Here is a 13,789-nt window from a genome sequence, read left to right as displayed (position 1 = left end):
CATGTTTAAAGGCACGCGTTGTAACCTCCAATACCATCAGTGTGATGGCATCAACGCAGGTTGAATTCAACTGGGAGGGATGTGGGTGTTCATGGCTACACAATTTTTAGCACCAGAGAGACAGGTTGATCATGGTTGTCAGGAGTTTTTCCATTCTTGTCTCTTATGGTAGCTGTCATCTCGTACACTGTCCCATCCTAAAGGTGCTTCCCCCAATTGTCCTGATATCACCAAAAAAGGGGTGTCACCCAAGCAAAGGAACGCAGTGGTTCACGTGGTTAGAACACACTGGGCTGACCATGAGCATGTCCACGTCTGAGTCTCCAGTGCTACTGTGTGTCAGGGTGAGCTCCCATCATTCACTCCAGCTCCTGCCCAAGAAGCAGCTTGAAAACCAAGTAATTGTGAGCAGATCAACAGGCACCACTTCGGTGGGCACATTAATAGGAACACGAGCACCCCCCTGGTCAGTGGTGATGTCGCCATCTAAGCCTTTCATGCCAGAGGTGCCTCAGTGCTTCCAACACAAAAGCAGCAACCCAAATAAAGATGTGTTGCAATCCAGCCCAGCTGTTGCCGGAAGGGTGAATGGGGCGCCGTCTACAACATTTCTTGTGCTTTTTATCTTGTCCAGATGGAGGTAAAATATTTTTGTGGATGTGAAATTAATAGGGCGGTCTCCCAATATGTGTCACTTGCCCCCCACACTGTTGTCTAAACCAAGATGGGAAAGCAGCCCATCTATTAATAGGACTTTATACCCACTCTCTATAGTTGTGCTGTCTCTCTCACACACACCCACACACCATGGGTGTAAGGGGACTTTATTAAAGCTTCTGAGCCTGAATTGGTATTCCCCAGCAATTCCCTGGGCCGGCACCAGCTCAACCCCAACGAGTTCCATGGGCCACTCAAATGAACACTAGTCCTCAAGCCAAGGCAAGTCCAGGAGGCAAAAGAAAGGTAAAGCAAAGGAAGCAGCTGAAGAGATATGATCTGAACTTCAAGGCAAGAACACACAGCAAGAAAAGAAACATGTAGTTCCCAGCAGTGTCTCCATCTGTCAGCTGTGCTAAATAACCAGCTTCTGCTGCAGCCCATCAAGAACGGTGAGGCAACCTCCTCACGGGTAATCTGGCTGGCCTTTGCTGCTCCTGCCTTTTCTCTGCCCTACAGAGAAATCTCGGATCAGATGCAGAAGGCAGTTCCTCTTCCTCATCACAGACCGGCTGCAGCTGCACACTTTCCCCACCTGAAGCCTCAGGACAGTCCTGCTACAGCCAAATCCCTCTCAGATGGATGCTTGGGGCCTTTTGACCAATTCCCCTCAGGCTCAAAAAAATTCCTTCTGTCATGGCTGCCCTTGAGGATGTCCCACATGCAGACATTCGTGGTCACAAAATTGCAAAAACTACGCTGGACTATGGAAACAGGCTGCCGTGTCTACATCCCACCCTTTGTACAAATTCTGCTCTGTTCCAGCTCAGTGGCTGTGGTGTGCTTAATAAAATTAGTGGGCTGCATCTGCTCATAAACTGGGAGCTCTGGGTGATCTTGATGGCCCTCTGGATTCCCAGCCCAGCCCTCCAGGGGGAAGGAAAGGGGGGGGGGTCAGGGGCGCCAAATTCTTTGCCCAGGAGAGAAGTGGAGGTGGCTCAGTCACCCAGCCAGAGCCATGAGGTCCGGTGGCAGCCTCCTCCATCTCCTCCTCCTCCTCTTCTGGGGCGACTTTGCCCTCTGTATCCCTGAGCTCATACTGGCCGACTCCTGTGAGTGTGGAGGGGGAGAGGGCAGTGGGCGGTGGGATGCCTCAGCCAGAGGGGTTTCAGACCTCCAAAGCAGTCACCTTATCTAAACCCGCCTGCCCTGAATACCCAGGAGAACCCCCCTTTCAGCCCCCCAGAAACCGCCCATTCTCTTCCCTGGATTCAAGAATAGCAGTCCTCCATCCTTCGTGAAACTCTAGACTGGAGAAGGAGCAGGGAGGAGGCTCTGCTGGGCCAGGCTTTCTTTTGGGGTCCCTGTCGGCCCGGTGCCCTTTCGGCTTTGGGAAGGGGTCCCTAGGACGCTGCCCGCCTCAGAATTGGAAGGCAGGGCGGGGCGACCCTTTCAAAGGGGGTCATGGGAAGGGGCGAGCAGAGGGGGAAGGTCCGGAATCAGAGAGAGGATTCTGCTGCAGAAGAAGACATGGATGAACGGGGTCGGGTCTGCGCCTTCCCCCCACCCTCCCCAAAGGGGATCACAGCAGCCCGCAGGGTTATTTTAATATTATTTATTTATTTGTTTAATTCTTATGCCACCTATTATATATATATATTATATAATTATATAATAATTAATATGGATAACATAATTGATGTTCTTAATGTTAATAACATTATGATAACATTTAACACCCAGAAACAGAGGAAGGAGTTATTGGTCTTGAAACAAATATTGGTGGAATTATACAGAATGTAAGAATTTAGACTCTGGGAGGTCATCTAGTCCACCCTCTGCTTAGGGCATCCCTGACAGATGCTCTCCCTCCCCCAGCTCTGTTCAGACCCTCCCATAAAGGAGAGCTCCCTGCTTCTCACGGGTGTCCACGCCAGAGTCAAAGAGCTGTGACTACGATCAGGGTTTTCCCAAGCTTAATCTGCCTCCTTAATCATGGAAACCTTGTTTGTTATTCTGTCCCTGCTCTTTCCCTTTCCTTCCTCGCTTCCCTTCCTTCCCCTTCTCAAGGCTAAGCCCACCTCCCCACAATTGTTTGTTTGAATGCTGGTCCTGGTCATCAATTTCCTCCCTCAAATTTAGGACACAGAATTGAGTGCAACGTCCAAGCTGTGAACTGATCAGCAGCACAAAAGACCGGGAATCGTGGCTTCTTTTCAGCCAGAGTCTCTACTTCTCCACTGACTCGTGTTTAGCATCCCCCCCTCCTATCCATGTTTTTTTCCTCCTTTAAGACTTCGCTTCTTCTGCCTCTTTCGAAACGGCCTTGCTGGTTTCACCTGACAACCCCCTTTCCCTCCAGCCTTTTCCCGAACTGATGCGCCTGCCTCCCCCTGAGCATCTACAACTGGGCAAAGGTTGAGTTTCCCAAATCTTTTTCTCTCTACCCAGATGATGGCAACTGTTTCCAATTCCACGAAAATCTCAAGCAATGCGGTGAGCCTGTAGATCGTTTTTTCTACAACGTCATCAATGAGAGGTGCGAGACTTTTGTTGACTATGGATGCCCCGCAAGGCTCAACCGCTACATCAGCATGGAGCAATGCCTGGAGTACTGTCACCCGAAGAGTAAGCCCAGTTGCGGGGCAGGGAGGAGTCATGTCTGGGGGCCGGGGGGCAAGCTGAACAGTGGCAGGGGTCTTTGGGAGGGGGGGGGTCTGCTGAGCCCCTGTGGGAAAAGGCCCAACCCAGCTTTGCACCCTTTCTTCTAAGCTTCTTTGGGGGTGCTGCCCCTGCATGACCCAGCCCACCCTTGACCAGTTCTCACTTCAGGGTCCAGTACGGGGTGGGGGGAGGCTCCCCTCTTTCCCTCCCCCCAACTGTCTCTGATGGGGTTGCTCCAGCACCCTTTGTGGGGCTGCATGAGGGGCGCTTCCCACAGCCCAGGGGAGGGATTCACTTTCGCAGTCAAGCTGGGCCTCAGCTCAGAAGCCCCCCCCCACTTTTCCTCCGCCATCGGGGCTGCCCTCCTGAGGAAGGGCTGAATGGGCGGGGGTTCTGTGCAGGCTGGGGGTCAAGCCAGGGGAGCCGTCCAGGTCTTCACTGCTCCTTGGCCTGAACCCCGGGACCTGCAGGCAGGCAGCGCAGACTCGGAGGCTCCACTCCAGGACGGGACGGAAGGGCAGGGGCTCCGTCAGACAGGCAGGTGGGCAGGTCAGGCTTGGGGGGGGGAAACGCAGAGAAGATTCCGGAATGAATAGGCAGAATGACAGATGTGTTGCGTCTGTTCATATCTAAGCCTAACCCTGAAACAGGCAGGAGGAGGGAAGCAACCTGGGAGGGAGGAGGGGGCTGCATCCCAGTTCTCCCCCATTCGTGCTGCGCCCAGGAGGAGCTCCTGCCTGCACCCCCCGTTTCCAGGGGTGCCTGCCTGAAAGGAAGCCCCAAATGCTGAAATACAGCCGAGGGAGGAAAGGGGGAGGGCATGGGGGGAGGGAAGGCTGAGTCCCCTGATGCTGGGACTTCCCTGGGCCCAGCTTTCTGGGTTCCTTCCTTCCCTTTCCTTCCTTCCTTCTTTCCTTCCTTCCTTCCTTCCTTCCTTCCTTCCTTCCTTCCTTCCTTCCTTCCTTCCTTCCTTCCTTCCCTCCTTCCTTTGTCCCTCCCTCTCTCCCTTCCCCCTCCCTCCTTCTTTCTTTCCTCCCTCCCTCCCTCCCTTCCTTCCTTACACATCTATATAGCTGCCCACCTTATGCCAACCTCCATCTCCTCCATCCTCCCTGCAGACGTCTGCCACCTGCCGCCCATCGAGGGCGTTTGCAATTACAAACGAGAACGGTGGTTTTTCGACCCCAAGACCAAAAGCTGCAAGAGTTTAATCTTCAGGGGCTGTGGGGGACACAACATCAACAACAACTTCGAAAGAAAATGGTTGTGCGAGCGGTCATGCGTCAGGAGACGGGGGTGTTTGGAGCTGCAAGGTGTGGGGGGGTCCTGTGCAAAGGAGCAGAGGGTCCTGTAACTGCTCCCCTCAATCCGCCCCTTGGGGGCCATGTGCAAAGAAGAGGAAGGGGGGAAGGAGAGCCAGCCCCCCCAGGACTGCTAAAGGAGCCTTCTTCCTGCTCCCCCCTCAAAATGGTGCTGGGGGATCAGGCCCTCTGGCCATAGATATCCCAGGACATATATCCCAGAAGACCCCCTGCTCCAACCCCCAGCTAGAAGGGCTCCCCTCACCCCTAAGCCTGCTCCAGAAGAGCAGGTCAGCTTCCCCCAGGGAAGGGGGAATGAGGGCTACTAGAGTAGCTGGGGTGTCACGAAGGTGGAGGCTGGAGGGGCTGTCCAACACCCCTGGAGGGAGGGCTGGGAATCCCCCCCGCCTGTCCCCCCCATCCCCAGGGAAGACCGTTTCTGAGGCCTCCTTCCCTTTCCCAGGCTCTCCCTAAGGGCTCCGTGGAGGGAAGCTCGGCCTGCTTCTTCGTGCTGAAGAAAGAGGGATGCATCAGGACGAGGCCAGGCGCAGGGAGCCTCCAGGCGCCTTCGGAAGGAAGGGAATTCTGGAATAAATTATTGCCCGAAGGAGACGGTGGTCCCGGATGCTGTGTGTGTCGTAGGGGTGTTGCTCGGGATGCGATTCCCAGAAGGGCACAAAGGCTGCCCCCCCTTCACCACCACAGAGTTTGCCACACCTGTGGGGCACTTTTCTGGTGCCCCCCCGCCTCCGTAGCAATGGGTGCCCCTCTGGCTGCTCCCTTCCCTCCTTGCCAGGCAGAGAGGGCAGCGTGTGGCAGCCCTTCCCACCCAAGGAGCCAGCACAGACAGGGTGGTGGGGGGAGGACTGGGGGGGCCTCTCTCCCTCCCGACACAGGAGCCACCCAAGTTTCCTTTCCCCGAGCTTGTCTGCTCTGCTCGGACATTGAGCTGGACGAAAGTGGGCAAGGCGCTCCGTCCCAGCCTCCCCTCTGGAAGTCAGGAGGAGCCGAGGGTCAGCGATCTGCTCCCCAGAGCCCCTGTCCTTCTGTGGGTACAAGCCATGGCATCGGAGGAGCTGGCGTCTTCTCTCCTGGGCACCTACCGGGCTCTGATTGGGAGGGACTCAGCTTGGTGAGCAGCACCAGCTTCACCAAGGATGCCAGCAAGAACTGGGCACTGCCCATCAACTGGAACTGCCCTGGGTGGAAGGGGAGGCATTTCTCCAGATTGTTTGGAACGCAGGTGACCTCACCCCCCCCCCCACCTTTGAGATACCCTGCATGAGGAGGTGGCATTTTGGGATCCATGTTCACTTAGATCTCATCAGACTCAAAAAAAAAATCCTTGTGTCATGGCTGTCCTTGAGGATGCCCCACATACAGACATTCTTGGTCATGTAATTGCAAAAACTACACTGGACCATGGAAACAGGCTGCCGTGTCTACATCCCACCCTTTGTACAAATTCTGCTCTGTTTTATTATTTATTTTTATTTTATTTTTAAAATTTATAAGCCGCCCCACTCCCAAAGGACTCTGGGCGGCTAACAATAAAAAACACATAAAACATAACAAACAACAATACAAAAACAATCATCCAGGGGTAAGGTTTTATAAACCCCAGGCCTGCCGGAAAAGCCAGGTCTTAAGTAGCTTACGGAAGACCAACAGGGTGGGAGCGGTCCTAATCTCCGGGGGGAGCTGATTCCAAAGCGTGGGCGCCATCACAGAGAAGGCCCTCCTCCGCAGCCCCGCCAAATGGCACTGCTTGGCCGACGGGGCCTGAAGGAGGCCCAGCCTGTGGGATCTAACCGGACGTAGGGAACTATGAGGTAGTAGGCGGTCTCGCAAATAGCCTGGCCCTGAGCCATATAGGGCTTTAAAGGTAATGACCAACACCTTGAATTGGACCCGGAGACCAATAGGCAACCAGTGCAGCTCACGGAGGACAGGTGTAACGTGGGTGTATCGAGGAGCACCCACTATCACTTGCGCGGCTGCATTCTGGACCAACTGTAGTCTCCGAATACTTTTCAAGGGTAGCCCCATGTAGAGCGCGTTGCAGTAGTCCAAACGTGAGGTGACAAGGGCGTGAGTGACTGTAAGGAGAGCCTCCCGGTCCAGGTAGGGTCGCAACTGGTGCAACAGGCGAACTTGTGCAAAGGTCCTCCCAGCCACAGCCGTCAATTGATGTTCCAAATTCAGCTGTGGATCAAGGAGGACACCCAAGTTGCGAACCCGCTCTGAAGGGGGTATATTTTCTCCCGCAAGAGTCAACACTGGACAGTCGACATGATCCTTGGGAGGCAACATCCAAAGCCACTCGGTCTTGTCAGGATTGAGCCTGAGTCTGTTAACCCCCATTCAGACCCTCACGGCTTCGAGGCAACGGCCCATCACATCGGCCGCTTCACTGAGAGAGCTCGGGGAGGAGATATATAACTGGGTATTATCAGCATACTGATGAAACCTCACCCCGTGCTGTCTGATGATCTCACCCAGCGGCTTCATATAAATGTTAAATAGGAGGGGAGAGAGGACCGACCCCTGTGGCATGCCACATTCAAGGGGCCTCGGGGTTGACCTCTGCCCTCCCACCAATACCGATTGCGACCGGCCAGAGAGGTAGGAGGAGAACCACCATAAAACGGTGCCTCCCACTCCCACCCCTTTGAGTCGTTGCAGAAGGATACCATGATCGATGGTATCGAAGGCCGCTGAGAGGTCAAGTAGCACCAAGACAGAGGAATAACCTCTGTCTCGGGCCCACCAGAGATCATCCATCAGCGCGACCAAAGCGGTTTCTGTGCTGAAGCCGGGCCTGAAGCCAGATTGAAAAGGGTCTGGATAATCCGCTTCATCCAGAGACCGTCGGAGCTGGAGCGCCACCACTCTCTCTACAACCTTCCCCACAAAGGGGAGATTGGAGACTGGACGGAAGTTATTTAAATCAGCCGGGTCCAGGGGCCTCACAACCACCTCCTTCAGGGATTGTGGAAAAGACCCCTCCCTCAACGAAGCGTTGATCAATACCTGGAGCCAGCTTTGTGTCACCTCCTTGGCAGCCAAGACCAACCAGGAAGGACACAGGTCCAATAAACAGGTGGAGGCGCTCATTGCTCCCACCGCTCTGTCAACATCCTCAGCGGTCACAGACTCAAATTCATCCCATAAAACTGAGCTAAGACTTGCCCCAGTCATCTCAAAAGGCCCTGCCCAGTCGGAGTCTAGGTCTGTCCGAATCCGAGCGATTTTGTCTGATAAGAATTGCACAAATTCCTCCGCTCTACCCTGTAAGGGCTCCCCAGCTTCCCGAACATTAAGTAGGGAACGGGCCACCCTAAACAGGGCGGCGGGGCGAGATTCTGCAGACGCAATAAGTGCGGAAAAATGCGAACATTTTGCCGCTCGTATCACCACTAAATAAGTCCTAATATAGGCTCTTGGAAGTGTCTGGTCGGATTCGGAGTTACTAGCCCTCCAGCGTCGCTCTAGACGTCTCTTCTGACGCTTCATCTCCCGTAGTTTCTCGGAAAACCAAGGTGCCCTCCGGGATCCACAATCACGGAGAGGTCGCAAAGGCGCGATCCGGTCTAACGCCCCTGATGCCGCCTTATTCCCAGCAGCGACCAAGGACTCAGCCGGTTCATGGAGGAGGGAATCAGGAAGACTCCCAAGCGCTATTTGGAACCCCTCCGGGTCCATTAAACGCCTGGGGCGGAACCACCTAATCGGTTCCGCCTCCCTGCAGTGGGGGAGTAGGACCGAGAAATCTAACCTCAACAGGAAGTGATCCGACCATGACAAGGGAGAAGTGACTATACCCCTTAAATCGAAATCACGTCTCCCCTGCCCCGAGAGGAATACCAAGTCGAGCATGTGTCCTCCCCTATGGGTCGGACCCTGAATTATCTGGGTCAGGTCCATGGTTGTCATGGAAGCCATGAACTCCTGAGCCACACCAGAGGATTCGCCGAGTGACGGCAAATTGAAATCCCCCAGCACCATAAGCCTGGGGAATTCCACCGCCAACCCGGCTACCCCCTCCAGCAGCTCAGCAGCATAGCTGGGAGGCAGGTATGTCAACAACAAACCCGACTGAACCCTTGAATCCAACCTCAAGAGAAGGGACTCACACCCAACAACCTCTGGGGCTGGGATCCTGCGAGGTCTCAGGGATTCTCGGACAAGAATCGCCACTCCCCCACCCCTTCCCTGGAGTCGTGGTTGGTGCATTATCTGAAACCCGTCTGGGTACATCTCTGAGAGAGGAACACCTCCCTCTTGGCCCAGCCAGGTCTCAGTAATACATGCCAGGTCGGCCTCCTCATCCAGTATCAAATCCCGGATGAGGGGGGCTTTATTAATAACCGACCTGGCATTAAAAAGCAGCAGCCTGAGGCCAGGGTCCTGAACACCCCCCCTCTCCAGGTATTGGAGAAGAGTCCAAGGGGTCGGAACAGGTAATCGCTCTAATGCAGCGAGTCCTTGTTCCCCGAAGATGGCCCATCCCTTGGCTCCCGCCATATCTACCTCTCCCTACGATAACCGGGATGTTCCGGCCCACCTCCACCCCCGAAAACTCCCCACCCACCCCGCAGGTCTCCCTCCCACCTTCCCCCCCTCCCGGCAGGCCACATCTCACATTCAAATCGAGCCGGGAAGTACATCTGCCCCCCCTCCACTTCTGTTTACACACTCAGCAGAGGGGGCACCAGTTCTTGCTCCCAGCTCCATCACTCACACCCATACACACCCTAATACAATAAACTCAAAAAGGTTAAAAAACAATCATACAATCAGCATACACTAGGTAAAAGATTCTGAGAATCCAGGTCAAGAGTCACAAAGGGCCAGCCCCCCCCAGCAGCAGCGGCAGCAATGACAAAGGGATAGTGCCAGCCAGGCCCCTCGTGGTGCGTGGCAGCCCCACTGGTCTCGCAAGGCCGGACCGACAAACATGGCCACACAATGAAAGGGTGTAGCCCGCCAGAGGTCACGAGGAGAGAAGGTCTTAGTGTTTCTCCTCCTCCCTCTACAATCGTCCTCTGGTGGCGGCGGTCCTCCTGTAAGGTTCCAGCTGGGCGGTGCCGATGCGGCAATGGTGACTGGCTGGCTCCGTCTCCGGGGCTCTCCTTTCTGCTGGTCTTCCAGCTCCGGGATACGTTGGGATACATATGGGATACGTTGGCCAATACTCACGTAGCGACAGTTCTGTTCCAGCTCAGGGTCCATAGTGTGCTTAATAAAATTAGTGGGCTGCATCTGCTCATAAACTGGGAGCTCTGGGTGATCTTGACAGCCTTCTGGTTTCCCAGCCCAGCCCTCCAGGGGGGAGGAAAGGGGGGGGGTCAGGGGCGCCAAACTCTTTGCCCAGGAGAGAAGTGGAGGTGGCTCAGTCACCCAGCCAGAGCCATGAGGTCCGGTGGCAGCCTCCTCCATCTCCTCCTCCTCCTCTTCTGGGGCGACTTTGCCCTCTGTATCCCTGAGCTCATACTGGCCGACTCCTGTGAGTGTGGAGGGGGAGAGGGCAGTGGGCGGTGGGATGCCTCAGCCAGAGGGGTTTCAGACCTCCAAAGCAGTCACCTTATCTAAACCCGCCTGCCCTGAATACCCAGGAGAACCCCCCTTTCAGCCCCCCAGAAACCGCCCATTCTCTTCCCTGGAGTCAAGAATAGCAGTCCTCCATCCTTCGTGAAACTCTAGACTGGAGAAGGAGCAGGGAGGAGGCTCTGCTGGGCCAGGCTTTCTTTTGGGGTCCCTGTCGGCCCGGTGCCCTTTCGGCTTTGGGAAGGGGTCCCTAGGACGCTGCCCGCCTCAGAATTGGAAGGCAGGGCGGGGCGACCCTTTCAAAGGGGGTCATGGGAAGGGGCGAGCAGAGGGGGAAGGTCCGGAATCAGAGAGAGGATTCTGCTGCAGAAGAAGATGTGGATGAACGGGGTCGGGTCTGCGCCTTCCCCCCACCCTCCCCAAAGGGGATCACAGCAGCCCGCAGGGTTATTTTAATGTTATTTATTTATTTGTTTAATTCTTATGCCGCCTATTATATATATATTATATAATTATATAATAATTAATATGGATAACATAATTGATGTTCTTAATGTTAATAACATTATGATAACATTTAACACCCAGAAACAGAGGAGGGAGTTATTGGTTTTGAAACAAATATTGGTGGAATTACAGAATGTAAGAGTTTAGACTCTGGGAGGTCATCTAGTCCACCCTCTGCTTAGGGCAGGAAGCTCCCTGACAGATGCTCTCCCTCCCCCAGCTCTGTTCAGACCCTCCCATAAAGGAGAGCTCCCTGCTTCTCACGGGTGTCCACGCCAGAGTCAAAGAGCTATGACTACGATCAGGGTTTTCCCAAGCTTAATCTGCCTCCTTAATCACGGAAACCTTGTTTGTTATTCTGTCCCTGCTCTTTCCCTTTCTTTCCTTGCTTCCCTTCCTTCCCCTTCTCAAGGCTAAGCCCACCTCCCCACAATTGTTTGTTTGAATGCTGGTCCTGGTCATCAATTTCCTCCCTCAAATTTAGGACACAGAATTGAGTGCAACGTCCTAGCTGTGAACTGATCAGCAGCACAAAAGACCGGGAATCGTGGCTTCTTTTCAGCCAGAGTCTCTACTTCTCCACTGACTCGTGTTTAGCATCCTCCCCCCCCCCGTGTGATGCTCCTTGGGAGGCGCTCCCCCCTCCTATCCATGTTTTTTTTCCTCCTTTAAGACTTCGCTTCTTCTGCCTCTTTCGAAACGGCCTTGTGGTTTCACCTGACAGCCCCCTTTCCCTTCAGCCTTTTCCCGCAACGATCTGCCTGTCTCCCCTTGAGCATCTACAACTGGGCAAAGGTTGAGTTTCCCAAATCTTCTTCTCTCTACCCAGATGATGGCAACTGTTTCCAATTCCATAGAAATCTCAAGCAATGCGGTAAGCCTGTAGATCTTTTTTTCTACAATATCCTCAAGAAGAGGTGCGAGACTTTTGTTGACTATGGATGCCCCGGGAGGCTCAACCGTTACATCAGCATGGAGCAATGCCTGGAGTACTGTGACCCGAAGAGTAAGCCCAGCTGCAGGGTGGGGAGGAGCCAGGGCTGGGGGCCGGGGGGGCAATCTGAACAGTGGCAGGGGTGTTCGGGCGGGCGGGGGGGGGGTGCTGCTGAGCCCCTGTGGGAAAAGGCCCAACCCAGCTTTGCACTCTTTCTTCTAAGCTTCTTTGGGGGTGCTGCCCCTGCACGACCCAGCCCACCCTTGACCAGTTCTCACTTCAGGGTCCAGTATGGGGTGGGGGGAGGCTCCCCTCTTGAGGCAGGGCTGAATGGGCGGGGGTCCTGTGCAGGCTGGGGGTCAAGCCAGGGGAGCCATCCAGGTCTTCGCTGCTCCTTGGCCTGAACCCCAGGCCCTGCAGGCAGGCAGCGCAGACTCGGAGGCTCCGCTCCAGGAGGGGACGGAAGGGCAGGGGCTCCGTCAGACAGGCAGGTGGGCAGGTCAGGCTTGGGGGGGGATGCAGAGAAGATTCCGGAATGAATAGGCAAAATGACAGATGTGTTGCCTCTCTTCACATCTAAGCCTAACCCTGAAACAGGCAGGAGGAGGGAAGCAACCTGGGAGGGAGGTGGGGGCTGCATCCCCAGTTCTTCCCCATTCGTGCTTCACCCAGCAGGAGCTCCTGCCTTCACCCCCCATTTCCAGGGGTGCCTGCCTGAAAGGAAGCCCCAAATGCCCAAATACAGCCGAGGGAGGAAAGGGGGAGGGCATGGGGGGAGGGAAGACTGAGTCCCCTGATGCTGGGACTTCCCTGGGCCCAGCCTTCTGGGTTCCTTCCTTCCCTTCCCCTTCCTTCCTTCCTTCCTTCCTTCCTTCCTTCCTTCCTTCCTTCCTTCCTTCCTTCCTTCCTTCCTTCCTTCCTTCCTTCCTTCCCTCCCTCCCTCCCTCCCTCCCTCCCTCCCTCCCTCCCTCCCTTACACATCTATATAGCTGCCCACCTTATGCCAACCTCCATCTCCTCCATCCTCCCTGCAGACGTCTGCCACCTGCCGCCCATCAAGGGCGTTTGCAATTACAAACGAGAACGGTGGTTTTTCGACCCCAAGACCAAAAGCTGCAAGAGTTTAATCTTCATGGGCTGCGGGGGATACAACATCAACAACAACTTCGAAAGAAAATGGTTGTGCGAGCGGACATGCCGCTAGAGAGGTGGGTGTTTGGAGTTGCAGGGTGGGGGAGTCCTGTGCAAAGGAGCAGCGGGTCCTGCAATTGCTCCCCTCAATCCGCCCCTTGGGGGCCGTGTGCAAAGAAGAGGAAGGGGGGAAGGAGAGCCCGTCCCCCAAGGACTGCCAAAGAAGCCCTCTTCCTGCTCCCCCCTCAAGACATCCCAGGACATATATCCCAGAAGAACCTCTGCTCCACCCCCCAGCTAGAAGGGCTCCCCTCGACCCTAAGCCTGCTCCAGAAGAGCAGGTCAGCTTCCCCCAGGGAAGGGGGGGCTGGTCTGCCCCAAAATGAGGGCTACTAGAGTAGCTGGGGGGTCACAAAGGTGGAGGCTGGAGGGGCTGTCCAACACCCCTGGAGGGAGGGCTGGGAATCCCCCCGCCTCTCCCCCCCATCCCCAGGGAAGACCGTTTCTGAGGCCTCCTTCCCTTTTCCAGGCTCTCCCTAAGGGCTCCGTGGAGGGAAGCTCGGCCTGCTTCTTTGTGCTGAAGAAAGAGGGATGGATCAGGACGAGGCCAGGCGCAGGGAGCCTCCAGGCGCCTTCGGAAGGAAGGGAATTCTGGAATAAATTATTGCCCGAAGGAGACGGTGGTCCCGGATTCTGTGCCTGTTGCAGGGGTGTTGCTCGGGATGCGATTCCCAGAAGGGCGCAAAGGCTGCCCCCCCTCTTCACCACCACAGAGTTTGCCACGCCTGTGGGGCACTTTTCTGGTGCCCCCCCTGTGCCTCTGTAGCAATGGGTGCCCCTCTGGCTGCTCCCTTCCCTCCTTGCCAGGCAGAGAGGGCAGCGTGTGCCAGCCCTTCCCACCCAAGGAGCCAGCACAGACAGGGGGTGGGGAGAGGGCTGGGGGGGGGGCTCTCTCCCTTCCGACACAGGAGCCACCCAAGTTTCCTGTCCCTGAGCTCGTCTGCTCTGCCTGGACGTTGAACTGGACAAAAGTGGGCAAGGCGCT

The 13,789-nt window shown here is 55.4% G+C and overlaps 1 protein-coding gene across 1 annotated transcript; it reads left to right on the top strand.

Moving 5' to 3' along the window:
• Window positions 1-1,675: 1,675 nt before the first annotated feature.
• LOC120307516 (tissue factor pathway inhibitor 2-like) lies at window positions 1,676-13,519 on the top strand. The gene is made up of 5 exons (XM_039342372.1): window positions 1,676-1,769; window positions 3,109-3,285; window positions 11,509-11,685; window positions 12,648-12,821; window positions 13,274-13,519. Exons 1-4 carry the CDS (start codon window positions 1,676-1,678, stop codon window positions 12,815-12,817), a joined length of 618 nt encoding a protein of 205 aa, XP_039198306.1. The 3' UTR covers window positions 12,818-12,821; window positions 13,274-13,519.
• The last annotated feature ends 270 nt before the right edge of the window (window positions 13,520-13,789 follow it).

This window comes from Crotalus tigris, unplaced genomic scaffold (assembly GCF_016545835.1).
Source record: "Crotalus tigris isolate CLP2741 ecotype Arizona unplaced genomic scaffold, ASM1654583v1 scf7180000017791.1120302, whole genome shotgun sequence".
In the NCBI taxonomy this organism is placed as follows: domain Eukaryota; kingdom Metazoa; phylum Chordata; class Lepidosauria; order Squamata; family Viperidae; genus Crotalus; species Crotalus tigris.
Note: the sequence above shows the minus strand (reverse complement) of the source record. Positions and strands in the feature narration are given on the sequence as shown.

Excerpts from the sequence above, each read along its gene's own strand:
- LOC120307516 (XM_039342372.1), top strand. The coding sequence starts at position 1,676 with ATGAGGTCCGGTGGCAGCCTCCTCCATCTCCTCCTCCTCCTCTTCTGG. Across the intron at positions 1,770-3,108 it reads GCTCATACTGGCCGACTCCT|ATGATGGCAACTGTTTCCAA; the intron begins GTGAGTGTGGAG and ends CTCTCTACCCAG. Across the intron at positions 3,286-11,508 it reads GGAGTACTGTCACCCGAAGA|ATGATGGCAACTGTTTCCAA; the intron begins GTAAGCCCAGTT and ends CTCTCTACCCAG.